General features: G+C 27.5%; 4 protein-coding genes across 11 annotated transcripts; 2 read left to right on the top strand and 2 right to left on the bottom strand.

The window, feature by feature from the left end:
* Nucleotides 1-273: 273 nt before the first annotated feature.
* Gint3 (GDI interacting protein 3) lies at nt 274-6,209 on the bottom strand. Of its 3 annotated transcripts, XM_076320548.1 has the most exons (8): nt 6,088-6,209; nt 4,892-4,962; nt 3,782-3,840; nt 3,494-3,680; nt 2,528-2,674; nt 2,036-2,441; nt 1,060-1,355; nt 274-972 (listed from the first exon to the last, which is right to left on the bottom strand). In XM_076320548.1, exons 4-8 carry the CDS (start codon nt 3,568-3,570, stop codon nt 582-584), a joined length of 1,317 nt encoding a protein of 438 aa, XP_076176663.1. In that variant the 5' UTR covers nt 3,571-3,680; nt 3,782-3,840; nt 4,892-4,962; nt 6,088-6,209; the 3' UTR covers nt 274-581. The 3 variants fall into 3 exon arrangements, with proteins under 3 accessions (XP_076176663.1, XP_076176681.1, XP_076176674.1); XM_076320566.1 differs by lacking the exon at nt 4,892-4,962 and having other exon boundaries at nt 6,088-6,165; XM_076320559.1 differs by lacking the exons at nt 4,892-4,962; nt 6,088-6,209 and adding an exon at nt 5,537-6,058.
* Nucleotides 5,628-9,709, top strand: LOC143151434 (uncharacterized). 2 transcript variants are annotated; one of them, XM_076320543.1, is made up of 5 exons: nt 5,628-5,880; nt 6,615-6,701; nt 6,798-7,137; nt 7,240-7,400; nt 7,477-9,709. In XM_076320543.1, exons 2-5 carry the CDS (start codon nt 6,684-6,686, stop codon nt 8,410-8,412), a joined length of 1,455 nt encoding a protein of 484 aa, XP_076176658.1. In that variant the 5' UTR covers nt 5,628-5,880; nt 6,615-6,683; the 3' UTR covers nt 8,413-9,709. The 2 variants fall into 2 exon arrangements, with proteins under 2 accessions (XP_076176658.1, XP_076176652.1); XM_076320537.1 differs by lacking the exon at nt 5,628-5,880 and having other exon boundaries at nt 6,383-6,701.
* LOC143151380 (putative phosphorylase b kinase regulatory subunit beta) lies at nt 8,548-16,506 on the bottom strand. 4 transcript variants are annotated; one of them, XM_076320482.1, is made up of 21 exons: nt 16,041-16,506; nt 14,851-14,930; nt 14,615-14,733; nt 14,403-14,538; nt 14,122-14,329; nt 12,991-13,347; nt 12,706-12,903; nt 12,410-12,548; nt 12,061-12,341; nt 11,966-11,980; nt 11,193-11,423; nt 10,947-11,134; nt 10,756-10,871; nt 10,545-10,687; nt 10,355-10,487; nt 10,127-10,269; nt 9,838-10,040; nt 9,612-9,749; nt 9,292-9,532; nt 8,932-9,039; nt 8,548-8,864 (listed from the first exon to the last, which is right to left on the bottom strand). In XM_076320482.1, exons 2-21 carry the CDS (start codon nt 14,886-14,888, stop codon nt 8,688-8,690), a joined length of 3,312 nt encoding a protein of 1,103 aa, XP_076176597.1. In that variant the 5' UTR covers nt 14,889-14,930; nt 16,041-16,506; the 3' UTR covers nt 8,548-8,687. The 4 variants fall into 4 exon arrangements, with proteins under 4 accessions (XP_076176597.1, XP_076176579.1, XP_076176606.1 ...); XM_076320464.1 differs by lacking the exon at nt 16,041-16,506 and adding an exon at nt 15,574-15,591; XM_076320491.1 differs by lacking the exon at nt 16,041-16,506 and adding an exon at nt 15,574-15,591 and having other exon boundaries at nt 14,248-14,329.
* Nucleotides 16,108-19,342, top strand: Drongo (Arf GTPase activating protein drongo). 2 transcript variants are annotated; one of them, XM_076320588.1, is made up of 6 exons: nt 16,108-16,376; nt 17,757-18,265; nt 18,348-18,539; nt 18,613-18,792; nt 18,869-18,987; nt 19,070-19,342. In XM_076320588.1, the coding sequence occupies exons 1-6, from the start codon at nt 16,210-16,212 to the stop codon at nt 19,121-19,123; spliced, it is 1,221 nt and encodes a 406-aa protein (XP_076176703.1). In that variant the 5' UTR covers nt 16,108-16,209; the 3' UTR covers nt 19,124-19,342. The 2 variants fall into 2 exon arrangements, with proteins under 2 accessions (XP_076176703.1, XP_076176694.1); XM_076320579.1 differs by having other exon boundaries at nt 19,061-19,342.
* The last annotated feature ends 170 nt before the right edge of the window (nt 19,343-19,512 follow it).

The following is a 19,512-nucleotide window of genomic DNA, read 5'->3' as shown; positions in this document are numbered from 1 at the left end:
ATTATATAAATAATAAGATATATCAAACTAAAACATTAATTTATTATTTTAACACAGATGCAGGCAAAAGATATTATTTTGAAGGATTCTATTGATTTTTTGTACGATTCTTCTTTCAATAACTATATTTGTACAATAAAAAAATATTGAGAAATATTAATTCACATTATTTTTGTATTTTATGTTTTACTTTAAAATCCAAAAATAAAAGATTATGGAGTAAAATAAGAAAATTGTAACAAAACGATGGATTTATTGAAATTTAACTAGAAGTGGATAAAATTATACATATGGTAAAAATAACTACATCACTGTAGTTGATATATAAATAAAGAAAAATAGAAACTTAAATTTTATCCTTATTGCACATAGTATTTTTTCAAACTGTAAAACTATAATAATCAATTTTTATATCCACTTAATAATTGGAATGATTATAAAAGTTGTAATAAAACTATAACATTTTATAATAATTTCCACTATGTTAAAAAGAAATGGATCAAGTCATGACACATTTTTCTTCTTTTTTCAATGTATTGCAATTAGATGCGAAATAATTACAAATTGTATGAATAATGATTTCAAATAGGTTGAACATAACAAAGTAATTCTTCTTTCAAATATCCCTGAGTCTCACTTGTTCCTTGTGATCCATTCGTATAAGAAAATATTAGGAGAACAGCCGGATATAATACCAATTCAAGCAATGTCTTATCAAAAGATTCATCATTAAAGGGTTCTTCAGTTGCCTTTCTCAAATGAAAAGATCTTTCGCTATGTGCCAAATTTTCGTGGACAAAATCAACTATACTTTTATACTTTTCATGAACAGAAAACGTTCCTTGTAAAATAATGTTATCTGGAAACTTAATACGAATTACCGAGAATTTATATTTTCTACATCTCTGTCTTTCCTCTCTTTCTCTCATAGCTTTTGTCATCAGCATTTGACTTCTTTCGACAGCTTCGCTTCTGTTAATATGAATGGAAATGGATATTTAATCAAATTAATTAAATAACATTTTGCATTTCAGTCGTAATAATTATATGCAAAATTACCGAATCTGTTGTTCTTTTTCTATTTCCTTCAAAGTTATATTGAAGAAGCTTTTTGGCAATTGATTTCTCTTGCTTGCTGCAACAGGTAATAATACTTCGAGGTTTCTATCTAATTCGAGTGGAATAGGCTCTGCAGATTTTAATGCCTCCATTAACATGACAACATCCTCGATATTATAATTTTCTGGACTCCAAACTAAAAAATCTTCCTCTATATCATTATTCAACAACTTCATCTGTCGAAAACCAGCAGCATTTAGAAAGTCCAACGCGCCTTCTATTGGTAGCACTTTCTCCTTTAAAGTAATAATTATATATTAATATTTTAGAAATATACTTAAATCTATGATAAAAGAAAAGTAGTAGAAACCTTCGATTTCTTAGTACAAAATTCAAAATAAATAAACTAATTAATATATATTAATTTCTGGAAAATATAAAATAAAAGAAGTAGTTTTGAAATAAACATTGAAATATATTGAAATATGTTGTAAAATATTAAATAAAATGTTTAAATAATCAAATGATTGTTCTTTTTAATAGTAAGCATTATTTTTATGGTAGGAACTTAATATTTGTATGATAATAAGATCAATGCAATAAAATACAAAATAAGAAATTTTTTCTTTGGTTATATGATTATATCATTTCCAGAATCTGATTACCAACAAGAATATATAAATTTTTGTTTAAATTTTAATAATATACTTATAAAATAACGAATATAAAGTGCAATTTTTACTATTAGAAACAAAAACAAAAATGTGAAAAAGATAATTTCTTCCATAAATATTTAAACAGATCTTTTTGCATTTTTCTGTTTGTTCAAAATATATTTTATGACTATTTTATTGAATTTATACTACTACTTTGTATTGTATTATTGTATATAATTATTTTCATATATTTATGATACAAAAGTCAAGGAAATAAAAGATTTCTTTACTTATAAATGTAATAAAAAGAATAATATTACTTGAAATATTCTATTATGCATCCTAATTTTTCTATATTTTTCTGCTTCTGGATTATTTATGATGTTTTCTAAATACTTTCCAAGTGTTTCAATACAACTGTTAATTTTTTCCCTGTTAGGATTGCAACTCTGTATGACTAAACATGCTGTTAGGCCTGCTTCTTCTCCTTTTAATTGTTCATGCAAAAATACTTTTATTTTTTTCTCCCATTCGTCTTTTGATAATATTTCATCGGATAAATATGGACAACGATAATATACATCAACAACAGCTAACAAAGGATTATCTTTGGTTGTATCTTCAGTTGATTCTTTTGATTCTGTAGTAGTCATTTTCAATTTCTGCTGTGCTTCCTTTTCCTGTTCTAATTCTCGTTTTACTTGTGCCTTTATAGCTGCATATGATCTGAAAGCAATGTAGCTTTTATTTTTTGTTTAATTACTATCACATTAAAAAATACAAAAAGAATGACTAATTTGCATATAACTCACCTGTTAAATTTAGTTTTATTTTCTTTTGCTTGCACTCTTGCTATAGCAGCTTGTCCTGCTATTCTAGCTTCGTCTGCAGGTTCTACTCTTTCTGGTGGTTTTACTGAAGTCAATGTAGATACAGTACTGCTAGTTGTATCCGTTAATCTGTATATAATAGTTTTTAATTAAATAAAATCATGCAATTTTAATCATATACACAAAAATAAATTTTTTAATTGTGTAATAAAATTATTACAATTGTGATATGTTTGAAATTTCAGAAGGATATTCACCCTTCCTGGATAGACACAAAAATGCAAGTCTTGAACTTAGGATAATGTTGTACACTATAAACATAACTTTTATTTCAATATTTATTTTGTATTTGTTATATTCTTGAAGAATATATTTCTTGTTTTCTTATCTTGTATATTTTTGAAGAATAAATATTTTTAGTTTTTCTATATTTTTTTTTATAACTGTAAAATAAGCATTTGCATCTATCTATAAACCTATTTTTGTGATTAAATACTATTGCATAAATGTTAAAGTGTACCTTATTTAACTGTAATACTAAGATTTATTTTAGACAATTATTATAAAAGTATATGTATAATGATAAGCTCGCAAAATCAAAACATAATTTACAGTGTAAGGTCTATAATTGAATATTGTAAAATATTCAAAATAAAAAAAAATAAAATACAAAATAAAAAAGTACAACATTGTACATGTCCTATAATAGTTTTGAAAGAACTAATAACAGAAAAAATAGAAAATTATATTTTCAAAAACACAATGATTTAACTCTAAGACTTGTATATAACAGTAATAAACAGTTGCAGGTATACTATTTAAGATCTGAAAGCTAACGACAAATATATGTTAATTATTGTAAATTATTTGTACAATAATTGCATTTACTGCTATTACAAGGGTAGTATTTGTGATTAAAAAATATTGCTATGTTAAACAAAATTTTACCTGTATCCTTTTCCAGCATTCATGAATTTTGCATTTAATTTCTTCTTTTGAAAGAATGCTTTAATTTTTTCTGCCATTTTTGTTAATTATTTCAATATTGCAATAAATTATGACAAGTAAGTTAATTTTATTATTGAGGTGTCCTTGTTATTAAAACAATCTTTGTATATTTACTTAAATAGGAAACCTATAACAAAATAAAAAGTTTTATATATTTTAATTATAATGCTCAGAAATATAATTATAATAACTATATTCACAATTGCTTTACTTAAATTAATTACCTACATCAAATAATATTTATTTTTATTCTCCTGATGAAGAATCACAATCCTCTGGTATAGGATCTATAAAAGAAAAAATATTATAATAATCTATTATTACATCTCTTTTTCTCAGAAAAAAGTTTTTAATTCACCATGGATCACACACAATGAAAGGTGAATTTTATTTAATTATGTTTTGCAAATCCCTTTTTTTAAAGAAAGTAACAAATTTAAAAGATGGTATTTATTAAATTTTATGATAGTTCCTGACAAAGATTTTTACTTTCACATATTGAACCCGATTAGATTAGATTTATAAGCAATGAACTTTGTCCAAACAAATTTCTCAATTTATTAGATTATTTTGTGATAAAAAATATTTCTTTAATTACACCCAAATCAACTCTTCATTAAAACTTTCCTGAGATCACACACCCGTCATTAGAGTAATTAATTAATTGATTATTGAAAACTGACCAAACTGATAAATCCACAACAAATTTACAAACTGGCACGAATTTAGCAAAGCCTTTGACAGATCCTTATCAACCCCATTGTCGTTAAGAACAGACATTGTTATTGATGCAATAGTGGAACATTTCAGCAACAACATAATAAATGCAATCCATTCTTCATTAACCAATCGGGAATTTATAAGTAATCAATCCTATTCAAACTACATAGAAAGAAAACTTTCAGAAAAATGTAAACTCATAGGAATATGGCACTAAAGTAGACTACTCGAAGACAAGCATAGATTCAACAAAACTATTGCAAAACTGATGAAAGTCCTCTAAAGCTTTGATCGCTCAACTGTTGGATACTACAGTACAAATACGAAGACTAAAAAGATATTATCCTCTGGAACTTCACAATGTATTTATATCAAAATCAAAATCTATCTTATAAATCAATTGCCAGTAATTATAACTATTCTGCTTGCCATTGATTCACGCCAGCCTACTTACTTATAATCCTTAATGAGAATTGATTGTAATGTTCTTAACGGAGAAAAAGAAATACAATAAAATTAATTTTCTGTATTTAGTATCATAAATACACATAAAAACCTTTAAAAATTGTTTTACGATGCATATATATACATCAAGAAAAAAAATGTAAATTCTCTTACTTGGTTCCATAAATTGTTCAGAAATTCTAGCGCCGTAAATATGCCACGCGATGAAAATCAGAGCCAGGATACTAATAAATGTGAACAAGAAAACTTTTAGTAACTGCAATTGAAAGTCGTCGAATGCCAGTAAGGTTAAAAATTCATGAAAATAATCAGACAACTTTTGTCTGAGTTCATCATCGATAACAAAATCGGTCGAATTAAACGTTAATCCAAAAGTTGTAGATACTATGTTCACTACGCCATGTATAAATGTATTGATTGTTTCCGCCAAGTACTCTATCCAAGTCCACGAATTTTCATGTGTACTACTCATTACATGTAAAAAACTCTTAATTGGATTACTTAGGCGTATATACACTTTGCTCAACACTTTGTTACATCATACTGCTATGTCATATTTGACATCTCCAACTGTTCAAATCATTCTAACTTACGAGCATAGATTCTAAATCGTGATGAAACTCAAATCCACTAGGAAAACTTCCACATACACGTAAAAAATATCATTCAGATCGCCCTCTATTGGAAAATTTCATGTAATTTTTTAACAGTATACATTGTCGACTGTTTACACTAACGTTTTGCAATGGACATATGTTGCAAAAAACGATCGCTCGATTGTCATATTATACTACTCACCCGACAATGATATCACTTTACCTGGTTCATCTAACCAGATACAGTTGCCCAAGTCACCTGGTCGATTGTCACTTTATTTGATTTGCTCGATTATATTCGTATATACAACGTTCACGCAGTCAAATGTGTTACCCGATTCAGCCGATTGTAGTCATGTCTTATAAGAGAGCCATGTGAAATGTGACGATTGAATTTTAATAAAACTTCGTAGGTAGATATAGAATCGAAAATATTTTACCCATTTAATAATAATAAAGATTAGATTTGCCCGATACTATCACTGGATGATTTAATACGTATACAAAATGTCACATTTTTATGTATGAAAGGATATATCTCACTATGTAAGTTATATTGAATAATATTGAAATGTTTACGCGTTTCTTTAATATTGATATAACTCTAAATAACCTTACGGAGCTTCATCAAGCGATTTTGAGTTTCTACAGTCCTTATTAGATTGATATAATTCGATGTTAACTGCGACGTAAATTGGATCGTGTAAAGATAATCTATATAAAATAGTATTTGCCTTTAAATTTTGCTTTTACCTAAATTCTCTAAATGTCGTTTTCACCTGATCTTGAAGTTATCTCCGCACAATAGCGTACATTTTTCAGCCTAAGTGATTCTAAGGATTTTGTAAATTATTGTAGATTGTCCCTAGTTAAATCTATTACAATTCTTCCTACCTTTAACGTTTTCTTTTTGCATATAGAGAATAAGAGTCATGCCGTAAGAATGAAAAATCACCAGCGTTTGCACCAATCAAGATGCCTGTTGACAAAAAAGACAGATCTTGGTTAATGCAAACGCTGGTGACTTTCCTTTCTCACAACAGGAACCATTGCTTCTGGTCCTGGGTATAGAATCATATTGTCATCCAAAAATGTATCTCTTTGATTAGAGACCATTCTGTGTTGTATTGTGTCTTGTATAGTTTATACTAAAAATCGTGATTAATGTTTGTATATATTAAGAGAACATTTTATAAAGTATTTTATAAACATATATAAATTTAATTTCAAAAATAATTGAGAGAATATTTTTGTTTGCGCTTTTTTAATCAATGGATAAGCTGGGATTAAAAATATTAATGTAAATGGTATAATAATAAAACGGGTTTCATCACGAATTCGTTACAAAAATGGGTGGAGGTGATTTGGTAAGTTAAATCACAATTCAAGTATTTCATTGTATAAATAAGAATATAAACTGCATAGAACATTTATTTAATAAAACTAACAATTTTTTAAAGCAGAATTTGAAAAAATCATGGCACCCATCTACTATGAAAAATATAGAAAAAGTTTGGAAGGCAGAGCAACAGCAAAATCAAGAGAAGAAAAAGATAGCTGAATTAAAAAAAGAAATAGAAATGGAAAAAGATAGAGAGGATATGAAAAAGTATGCAGAGGAACAGGGAGTAATAGAAAAAAAAGATGACAAAAAATTGGATTGGATGTACAAAGGACCAAATCAGTTAATCAACAGAGAAGAATATTTACTTGGACGGCCAATTGATAAATCTTTTGAACAAATGGTCCAAGCAGAAAAAGATGCCGAAGTAAATCATGTGCCTAGAAATCATGTTGAACATGGTACTTTACACTATAAACTTTATGTATACATCTGTTGTAACCTTTATTGATTAATATTTAGTATATACTTTAGTTTCATAAATGACTTATTTATATTTTCAGAATGTATACCACCTTCATTACGTTTCTTTTCTGGTAATGAACAAGTTGACTTAGCAAGAAAGATGCAGGAAGATCCTCTATATGCTATAAAAAAGAAAGAGATGGAAACAAGAAATCAATTACTTAAAAATCCTGTTAAATTAAAACAATTAAGACAATTGGTAAATAAAAATTCAATTTGTATTATTAATAAAGGTTTTTTATTTATTTAATGACTATTAATATTTTATTGTTTAGCTAGAACAACAATCGAAAAAGAGAAAAATTGAAAAGAAACAGAAAAGGAAGAAAAAACATCGACAAGATACAGATAGTGATGATGAAACACAATTGGATATGTTATTAGCTGCTAAATACAAACAGTTGAAGGACAAAATTAATGATAAAGACTTAATAAAATCAATGAAGGAGGTTAAATATAAACGGAAGAGAAAATTAAAAAAGGAAAATGATAATTCTAGCAGTGAATTCCAAAGCAGTAATGAAGAAAGTTTAAGCAATGAAAGTACAGAAAAATATAAACAAAAAAAGGTAAGCAAAAGTAAAGATAATGCTGAGATTAAAAAACATAAAGAAAAATATACAGAAAAAGCTGATAAAGTAGAAAGTAGAAAGCAAAAGGTGAATGAGAAATATGTCAGAAATCATAGTTCAAGCACAGAAAGAAGTGACAGTATAATTCACAAAAAAAGGAGTAGAATACATAACAAAAATGTAGATTTTTATTCAAGAACTTCTCGTGATAGAGAAAATAATTCTCATAAAAGCAGATATTATAATAGAAGTAGTGTTGAGGACATATATGCTTCAAACAAATTAGATCATAAAAGAATGATTCATTTTAAGTCACCTTCTGAAGCAATTCAAGAAAAACATAAAGATAAGTGGAATTCTAAAAGGAAACATCTTACAGAAGAAGAGAAGGAAAAACGTAGACAAGAAATGATAGCAAATGCAACATGGAGAGATAAAGAAAGAGAGAAAAATGTTAAAAAATACAGTGAGGAAGAAAAGAAAGAAATAGATAGTGGCAAAGACTATAATCAAGATTTTGTTAGAAAGCACTTAGCAGCTGCTGCCGAAGTAGGTACTATTGCATCTAGAATAAAAGCCAATATAAATAATATACAACGATCTGGACGAGCAATGGACACTAATTTTGCTAAAAGGTGATTTTCAATAATGTAATTAAATTTGTACAGTTGTGTAAAATTTCGTTTAATTTTCTAATGTATGATTGTATACTCTAATTAGTATATGAATATAAATTTGTAGACAAAGGTATTAGTATTTTTTATAATCTTGATATAATTATAAAAAACAGCCTTCTTTATTTAAGAAATATACATATATTTAGAAATTATGGCAATATTGTTATATAAATATAATTTTGTTCAATGCATTTACAAACGATATATTCTATTTTTACGAAAAACCATTTTATACAACTATGAAATTTTGCACGTTTCTCTATTTTCAATTGCATCATTAATGTCATAATTAGTTGAAAAACATCCTCCAGTTAGCACATTATTAACTACAGCCCTAGCAAGATAACCTGTAGTTAATGAATAATCAGCAGAAAAGAAAGTTGATTTATCAGTTGTTTTCTCCAGATTATGATCCTGAAAGAATACGTTGTTTTACAATAATTAATTTAATTATAATTAATTTATGTAGTTATATACACACCTTACAGTACATTAAGAAACTATCTTCAACGAGTTTGTTAAGGTTTAATTGTTTCTGAAAACTCAATTCTGGGTTTCGAAGTAAAATTGTTGATACTATAGTAAGTAGCTGTGAAAAGTATTACAGTAAAATATTACAGTAAAATATTACAGTAATTGAATTGTTTAGGGTTTTGTTTTAATAGCGTTATATTTATAACAGTTCTCAACTTTTTTATTGAGGCACGCATTAAGAACAAAATATCATCGAACTATGTTGTAAAAAACATTTATCCAATATCAAGAATATTATGTAAATTCGATACTCTTACGATATTTTATAAAATGGTATTTGTTAAATAGCAACGTTTAAAAAAAGTACCTCTACAATGATTTGGCGATATTCTGGTGATTGTATATGGTGAAGTAATGATTCCACAAGTAAAGCAAACGTAAGTTCTGAACGAGTCATATTAGAGAGAGTGGGTTGTTGAGGCAATTCTTGTTCATTAATACAAATGCCACTCGGGCAACGCATCAGTACTTCCCAAACATGATTATAGAAATGTGCAGGTACTCTGCATAAGCAACCTTCAATTTTTCTGCGTCCCAAAACTGTAAGGCTATAGTACATACTATACATTAATTTACGTAAAATTATGAATTATTAAATATTGAACATAAAATTATAAAGTAATATACCATTCACTGTTAGCCCAATCTTTTACCGTTAATACTTTTATTAGAAATTGACGAATTTCATATGGACTATAATTTTCAATTGGTTTGGGATTTTTAACAAACATTTGTAAGTAAACCTTTATTGCTTCTAAAACCCATCTGTAAATATGAACAATATTTAGTAATAATATTATTCGAGATATTTCTTTTTTGAACCAATGTTCATAATATAAATTTCATTATGTACCCAATACGAATTTTTAATATTCCTCTAAACATTTCTGGATTTCTTCCAATAAGTCTACCACAATATAATAAAACCTCTTGTTGAAGCACAGCTTGTACCACGTTATGTGGTTGAATTGTAGAATACATGACTGACTGAATTTCTGTTGGTGTCATTGGTTTATCAAACACTGTTTCTTCTTGTCCAATTACTCCAACTGTTATCTAATATTAGTGATAAATAAGATTTTCAAGAGCTGAAGCACTGGTTAATAACTAAATATTTTGGTAAATATGCAATTATATACTACCTGCTTTCCTTTAACAAGAACACCTGTTATAAAAGGGCTGATACTATCCACAGTATGATTCAATAAGCTACTGCAATAGCGGACAACCATCCAATATCTGAGACAGCCAGCATGTTGATATAATGACCTTAAGTGATCACCAACTAAAATAAAATAGTGATTGAAGTGAATGGTATAGTATTACAACATATCATAAAATATGTTATTTTTAAATACATAAAGTAGTACCTGTTATTCCATTAATTTCATAATAAATACCCTCCCGGTGTAATAAAATACCATAAAGTTGGCATAAAGCATAAAGACTTTTATTATTACGAATTTCACTTAATATGTTGTACAGTGGCTCAGCCATATAATGCTGAAATGTGAAATAATTAAGATAAATGTAAGTAGTTGCTCACTTGTAAAAACTTACAGAATAGTCTTTTATATCCTCTGCATAAGTTAAAGCCTTAGGCACATCTGTAAGACTTTGATATCCAATATAATCGTGTTCTAACTGCTTGAACTGGGTAAGTTCAAAATCTGTTTCTACAGTATTTATAAAATCCAAATGTTCTACATAAAAAAAATTAATTACTAATTACTTAGTAAACGTAATTAAATGATTAACAAATATTAATTACCAATACATGAAGAGGAAATGAGATTTTGTAGTCGACCTATTCGTACTTTCGTTTTATCACAATATCCTTTTTTTAGCATTGCAAAGAGATCAAGCATTTCTTTAAATTGTGGATCTCTAAAGCAAAAAAAATTTTAGCGATCTTTCATAGATACTATATTGACTGAAACTATAGTACAAATTCATAGATACCTCATATGTTCTTCTCGTATTAGAAGACATACAGTAGGTCGACCTGAAAGCCGCCAATATTTACCCACGAACTGAAGTTCAGTTTTAATGTCATCGATTAACAGAGCCATATCTCTGTAGAGATAAAATTCTGATACTTCAAATATCAGAGGATAACAAAGTACTGTCATGCCACATACTCTATAAACCTGCAAAATATAATTTTGAATTTTTGTTCAAAGTCTTTATTCTATGCCCTAAACATACCTTACTTGTACCTAGAGACCCAATTGGTCTAGCCGGTCGTCCTTGTAAATTCAATTTGTTATTCACTCCTAATTTTTCATATACTTTCACTAATTGCATAGATGATAATATCTGAACAGGTTCCACCTCATGCGGAGTCTGTGTTTGTATACCATATGTTGCCATCATAGCTTGTAATCGCATAGACTCAGCAATAAGAACGATTTGTACTACAAGATCAGTATGAGTACCCTGATATACAGAAATTTTGTAATAGATAAATCATGCTTTATTATAGTATAGTAAAAATATTGCTAAAATTATTAATGATTAATATAATCGATTTCCTTCTTCCTTAATGTATTAAAAATAATGAAATCAAAAATGTTAAAAAGAATCTTTAAAAAGAGTCATACATTGTCTCATTGCAAAGAATAATCATTGAGAAAGGAAGGTAAGATAGTTCCAGCAGACATCATAAGAAAAGAGCAAAATAAATCATGCCTTGATTCAAGCTTCATGCACAGATGCATTATTGGAAAGCTTCAAATATGTATATATTACACAATAAATGTTATCAATCTGATACTAAAACAATAGTGACTCAACTAGTGAAGTAAAATCAATACAAAACATATCAATACTAAGCACGTATTATGATTTATTTAGCTTGAAAGCTTCAAATACGTTATTATTCAAAAAATAACCAATCTATTGATCTAATTCTCAAACACTAAAATAAAATCAATGCAAAATGTACCATACTACACATACATATATTATCATTTACTTACAATACTGGGTTTAGCCTGTATGGGATAAACATATGCAAAATAATTTGTACAAATAATTAATTTAGTGGAATTAAAGAAAATGTATTCTTACTTACTTGAAAAGCTGAATACCTTCCAGCTTTTCGTGGTCTATTGTATGAAGGAAGATACCGTCTAATTGGATCTAATTCATTGATATGCAACAGACCAGCAGTAAGTAATTGTGCGATTATAAACATAGCTTGATTCCATAAATACATAGGAGCAAGCTCAGTATCTGTTGAACCTCTTTGTCCTCTTCCTTCATTGCTTGCTACTCGAAAAGTACTACCAGGATCATTTCTTTCTGCTTCCAAGTTTTCCTCAGGTACATAGTAATACATAGGTATTACAGGATCTATTTAATTGTAATATTATAATAACGTCTTACATTATTAAACTCAAATTAATTATCTATTGATATACCTCCATTGACATCTTTATGTATTCGTTCCTTTAACAAATTCTGATATTCTTCTACTTGCTCTGGTAAGGTTTTAAAAACACCATCTATGACCATAAAAATGTAAAATAGTGGCCACTCGCACTCTATATTATCAAATTCCTATAGCAGAAAAGTATTTTCTTTTTTATAGTAAATTGTTATTGTTATAAAAAGTTAGTAAAATTATATGAAACAGGATTACAAACGTAATGAATTTGGTTAAATAGATTTTTAGAAATAACGATTGATTGTACTAACAATCAAATACATCAGAGACCTTGATTTCACCAGATTTGTAATAACGACGATCTTTGTTTTCTAAGACTGTTTTATATCCATCCCTCCCAAATCTCTTAAAACCATAATTGCCTTTTAATCTTCGAACTATGTTTGCCTTTGTCTCATTGTACAATACCTCTTCATGAGTGGCAAATGCCGGAAAAGATATTGTTGATAGTAAAGCTGTGTCTACACTCTATATGTGGATAATATATTTATAATTTCAATACTAACAAATACTTTGTACAAACATGAAATATTTCTTTATAAGTATACTCTTTACCTTAGAACTGGATTCTCTTGGAAGCATTGTTTCAAAAATACTACGATTTCGATTATGAGCATCAATGTCAACATATATGACTGACCAAGAAGCTCCTTTTTCTCCAAATAAATTACATCCATTGATAGCTTCGAGAGCACTTTTAGCTATACCAATTGAACTTGCGTGTATTTCAAGTGTACCATCATTGTATCGACTACCACGTTCCCACATACCATAATCTGGTGTGCGATATGCTCTTTCCACATAATATACTAGATTTTGTACAAATGCCACTTCATCTTGAGTATATATAATTTGCAATCCTGAAGAAATCATTTGTACCAAGAATATCAAGTAAAGGGAAACAATATCAATCTATAAGAAATACAAAGTAATATTAATAATCCAAATGCACATATTAGTCCATTATATTACCATAACATATTACAAGCTACTCTCTTCAAATGCATTGGAAACCATAAAATGTACTTAATTTTATTGTATATTATACAAAAACATTATTTACATTATAGGTGTTATTTAATTTGTTAACCTTCTGCATTATGCAAGAAGTGTTCCTTCTAATTTTACATATTTAATTCATTAAGCAATGAGTTTTTCTAGTGCTAGCCAACCATCCAGAGTAAGCTCTTTCACATAGTTGAACACTTTTTAAAATAAAATTACAAATTTGAACAAATATCAAAGACAGAGATAAATTAAAGACAACTGCTTTGATAAAAAATTGGAAATATGTATGTACATTTATACTATAGCAGATTAGCTAAGGTATGATGTAATGTATGTTTCATACTATTCAAATGGCTAGGTAATTCTCATCAAACTCTACATTTTTTTAAATATTTTTAGAATATTCAATAAAACAAATTCAACTTCAGATAATGTTTATAAATATCATTAAATATACTCAATGCTAATATAAAATATAATTATCATTATATCTTTTAAATTATGTATGGTGATCTTAAATCATGTCTCATTCAAATTCAAATTTTGTAATTTAGATATCCTATATGTATAATAGAAAAAATATATTTTATATCTTTAATTGTTTTGAATAAAATCTTTAACATTTAACATGGACATATTTAATATGTAAATATTATTTTTATTGTATATTATAATTACTTGCAAGTGATTATAGGCAGCATCATTAAAAATCATATCACCAGTATATAAATGGAATTTACAATGCAACGCAAAGCGATTGCATTGATTGCGTTTAAATAATTCTATTCTAGAAGACTGCTTTACCCAACATTCCAAAATTCCACGCATACATTTTACAGCTGATTGTCCAAGTTCATATGATTTTCCACGATCATCATCTATACGTCTAAAAGGATAATATTATGTGCAATATTATATATAGTAATTAATAATAAAACATATTTAATTCATTCAACTACCTATATGCTTGATATAAACTCCATATAGCAGCAGCACAATAAATACTTTCTCGTACACTTCCCACTACTTCATCATTTGAAATTTGTGGAAACAAACCTGTTATGCAACTCTGGTAACGCAATAATTGTCTCTTAACTAAAAATCATGTATTTGTATACGTCATAATTATATAAATTTAATCTTAATATAATATGAAAATTAATATTTATACCAATTCCATAATAAATATCAAGTTGTCTCACTGTGTCTTCATAATTTGAAATTTTAAGAAACATGTCAATATCTAAATCAATAACACTACCCTGGCGTACATTTCTGATTTGGGAAAATCTAAAAAATCAAACATTAATAAGAATATGTATTTATTTAAAATGAATATATTAAAATTAAAAGCAATTAATTATATCTTAAACCATGTTTTCTAGCGAAATATAAAAAATTCTAAACCTCTTTGTGTTTGTGGGTGTCGTCGCAAGGGATGTCATCTTATTCAAAACAAGCAAGTTCAAACTTCCTTTGAATTGGTTCTATTATTTGACAATGCATATAATCATATAATAACAATTCTTTTTATTTGTTCTTTTAAAACTATCATTTTCTGCCTTGCGTAAAATGAAATCGCAATAGAGTGAAATAGAAATCTTTAATATATTACACTCTTCAATGCAATAAGAGATAACACGTTCGAAGGTGGCGACTGAAATAGTAAAACTGTTTTGACTAGTATTATACACGTATATGCACATTAACCTTGACTGCCCACCATCCGAAAATTATTTTGCTCATACTGTAACGAAATTGGCTGTGTAATTGGCACAGAAAAGCTTATGTACCCTATAATATCTAATTTATAAATAGAAATAAAAAATCTACTTCTAACATAGTTATTATCAACTAGTTTTACATTTACTAGAAATAGACTTTTGTTTCTTTAACTATTAGTTCAAAATATGTTGCAATTTTATAATCATAATAAATCAAAATAAATAACGAAACGCTTTTAATGAGTGTCATAACTGAATTTTCACAATTATTTTTTTTATGAATTTTCTAATTAAATCACTTGTAGATATGTATATCTTTTGTCAGATATTTAAGGTGACCCAATCTACGCATTTATATTTGAAAACAAGTACGGTATCTATGAATATTTTAAATAGATAATTTTACCATATTTTATGTGATAAATTCTTCGATTTATAATATTAACGTAATATAAGTTTAGTATAGATGTCAAATCTTGCCTCCGACCTACTGGATAAACTTTATCCATTCATTTTGGATAAAATTAATCGTAAAACAGTTTACGTTTTAATGTACAGTTTAATTTGACTTTATTTTTCCTAATTCTAAAATAAAATAATTTAACATTACCATCAGAAGTGAATACATTTTCAAATAATTTATAAACATAGAGAAGTATTTTGAAGTTTATCTTTGTTTATTTATTTATATTTTTTATAGTGAAATAAAATTAATTACAAGTTTAAATATAAATCAAAGTTTTTTCACATGAGACCATTTCAATTCACAATTTAAAATGAACTTCAATTTGTCTTGTTTTCAATTCATAGAAATTAACCAATAAACTCATGTATTCTAATGTAAAAATGTGATGCCAATAATTGAAAATGTACCTTAAAGTTGTTGCAAACGTGATTTGTGTTTGATCCGTTTTCTCGCGAAACATTTTTAGAATGTATTACGGAACACGTACGGTTGTCGTGACAGAAAATTGAGTCAGTTCCGCAAGCAGACCACGAAAGGAGTCTCTGTTCCGTTTGGAATTATAAAGTATCTTCGTATATGATGGCGTCCGCGAAGAGAAAGCAAGACGAGAAGAATTTGAAAATATTACGCGAGCTGGTCTCGCAACCCGGTAACAAAGAATGTTTCGACTGCCATCAGCGAGGTCCGACTTACGTCAACATGACAATCGGTTCATTCGTCTGTACCTCTTGTTCTGGTATGCTGTAAGTACTCGTTACTTGTAAGAAGCCAACAAAGTGTACCAAGTCTTCTTCATTATTTAAATTGACATTACAATTGTTTTACTTATCATTTCTTCGTGTCATGAGCAAGATTGGCACTGTAGTTTTCTTGTACGATTTTTAGCGATCAAAAGTTCTAGACTAACATTAACCAAGTGTCAACGTTTTCAATGCATTGGACAGGCTGTTCCGTTATTAATAAAAAAATAAAATATTATTGTTTGTACAAGTGAATAATTAAATTCTGTTGAAACACGTGCGATGAACACATTTTACTACCGATTTGTACAGGAGATTATGAGTCATTGTTGAACGTTCGCGTTCGCAGTCAGGAAGTTAATACATTATCAGTATCAGTGTTTTCTTTGTGCGTAGTTCTTGTTATCAATGGTCAAAATGTTACATTTACATGTAATGAAGAAAATCAGTAGCTGAGTTGCAATGTTTACAAAATAATTAATTTGATCGCTACATAGTGATATATATTGATTATAAAAGATTATTTTGTGAAAACAATAATACAACACTCAATATATAAATGTGAACAGTAAATATTTTTTAATTTCAAATTATCTATCAATTTAATTAATGTTCTATATAATTAAGTACAAAAGTGAACAGCTTTCAATATATAATATAAATTGTATATCAAAGTTCAAGAGATTTAATATTCTGTATGTTAATTAGAATAAAAACAATTCATTGATTTATTGTTTGATGTATAACATTTTTTTTTATAAAATATTGAATCATAAAAGATTAATAATAATAAGATGATTTTGAAATTGAAGAATATATATTGGCTTTTCAAAATATGATTTTCTTTTGTAATTTATTTTAAAAATTATATAAACTATATAAATATTCATTTTCATAAAGTAGTTGAGTTATTTAAATAAAGTAAAGACTATTTTAAAGATTATTTTGAATTGTTTGGTCGCCAAGAGCTGTATATTCTGTACATATTGCAAAATAAATATTAATAAATTAGGTAAAAGTAAAATGTCAATTACATATGTAAAAATTTTCTTAATAAACAGAAAATGATTTAATATTATATTAAAATACAAAAGTTAAGATTCATCTATTCAGAAACATTGTTGATAGAATAAACCAGTTTTATTGTGGTTAAGTTTATAATATCTATGGTTAGGATATTTTATTTTATTACAGTTCTAATTCTAATTTAATTCCTATCATTGTAATGAGGTTTGCAGCAATTTATTTTTAAATACTTATAATAACTTTTTAGAATAAATAAAATTAGAAATAAAGATAAATTCGACTAATTTTAAAATGGAAGGTTCTATTCATTCATGGGGAAATAAACATTTCTGTCAGTAGCTTTGTTTATAATTGCAGGCGGGGCTTGACACCACCACATAGAGTAAAATCTATTTCTATGGCAACATTTACACAAGAGGAAATAGATTTTATAAGGGAACGTGGTAACGAATACTGCAGGAGGATATGGTTAGGCTTGATGAATCCAAATTCCTCTCAAACCTTAGATACAAAAGATGAACAAAAAATGAAAGATCTAATGAGTGCAAAATACGAACTTAAAAGATATTACTTGGATCCGTCCATGGCAAATCAAAAATCACAATTGTCAATTCAAACAAACATTCCAAGGGTTCCACATTCTGGGACGTCTACTTTATCTCCTATATCAGCTCAGAAAACAAACAATTCTGAGTCAGTTAATTCTAATAATTTTTCGACAGATTTTGTAGCTGATTTCAGCAAAGTTCCTGACCCATTTATTACTACTACAATGCCTACGAACAAACACAGTCAACCAATCGTACCTCAGCCATTCTTTGCCAATTTTGACAACAATCCTATTTTTAATAGTTCAAAAAATACAAGTAAATTAAGAAAATATTCTATACTTTTCTGTATGGATTAATGTAATATAATTTTAATATCAATGTTTTACTCTTTATTTAGATGTTGAATCATCAAGTCCATTTAATCAGACTACAGGAAATTCCATAAATACAACGAATGCAAATGGAGCATATATGCCACCATCAGAAGATCGTTATGCGGCACTGAAAGACTTAGATTCTTTAATGAAACAAACTCAACTAAAAGATGATACTACAACATTAAATACACCTACATGGAATGCTAATAATGGTAATCGTATAATTTCTGTTATTAATTTACTGTATTAGTACATTAAAAAATTATTTTATTGCTTATTTTTCAGCTTCAAATTCAATTTGGAGTGTAGGAAATCAAACTACACATGTAATCTCAAATCCTTTTGCAACTGGTGATTTATGGCGACCATCAGCCAATGTAGTCAATAATAATACACAATCAATTGATACCTCTCTATGTAATCCTATTAATCCATTTAAACCAGTACAATTTCCTATGAATAATGGTAAGTTCTTATTTTGATAGCATAAAATACGGTATATGAAAATTTTTAAATAAATTAAACAGTATAAATATTTTAGACCCTCAATGGGTAGGTATTGGACCATCCAGTAATAGAGATGTCATTCAGTTTAGTCAATTAATGACAAACAAAGTGTGGCAACCCACTCTTCCAGCATATCATGCAAATCCTTTCATGGTACATATTTAGTGTCTTTTCTTTTCTTCGTTTTTCTTTTTTAATTTTTTAAATACATTTAAGCATATATAAGCTTTTTCAGGTTGGTTCTGGTGTGAGCAACATGACAAGAAATTCGAACAATCCTTTCTTATGATTAAGTAAGCATAAGTTTTTAATGGAGTTACGAACAAATAATGCAGACCTAAAATATGTTTAGATTAGGGCAATTGTTTATATACGTGACCTTATTGGCAATTAGTGCCATTAACTTTTATCCCCAGGAGCACCAATCTCTTATTCATATAACTAAAATAATACTTTTATTTATGAATATAATATACACGTTAAATAAAGATTAATATTTGTTACCAACTATGTGAGTAATGTACCTACTACAATCATTCTTGATTTATACAATTTAATTGCATCATAATTTATTAGCACTCATGACTTTGTACCAAGTAGAACACTTTTCACACAAGCTTAAAAAAAATTTCTATTTTTAAAAATTATTTATATAATAAAAAATATTTATAAATATTT

Source organism: Ptiloglossa arizonensis, chromosome 1 (assembly GCF_051014685.1).
Source record: "Ptiloglossa arizonensis isolate GNS036 chromosome 1, iyPtiAriz1_principal, whole genome shotgun sequence".
Taxonomy (NCBI): Eukaryota; Metazoa; Arthropoda; class Insecta; order Hymenoptera; family Colletidae; genus Ptiloglossa; species Ptiloglossa arizonensis.
This window is presented reverse-complemented; position numbering and strand designations above follow the sequence as displayed.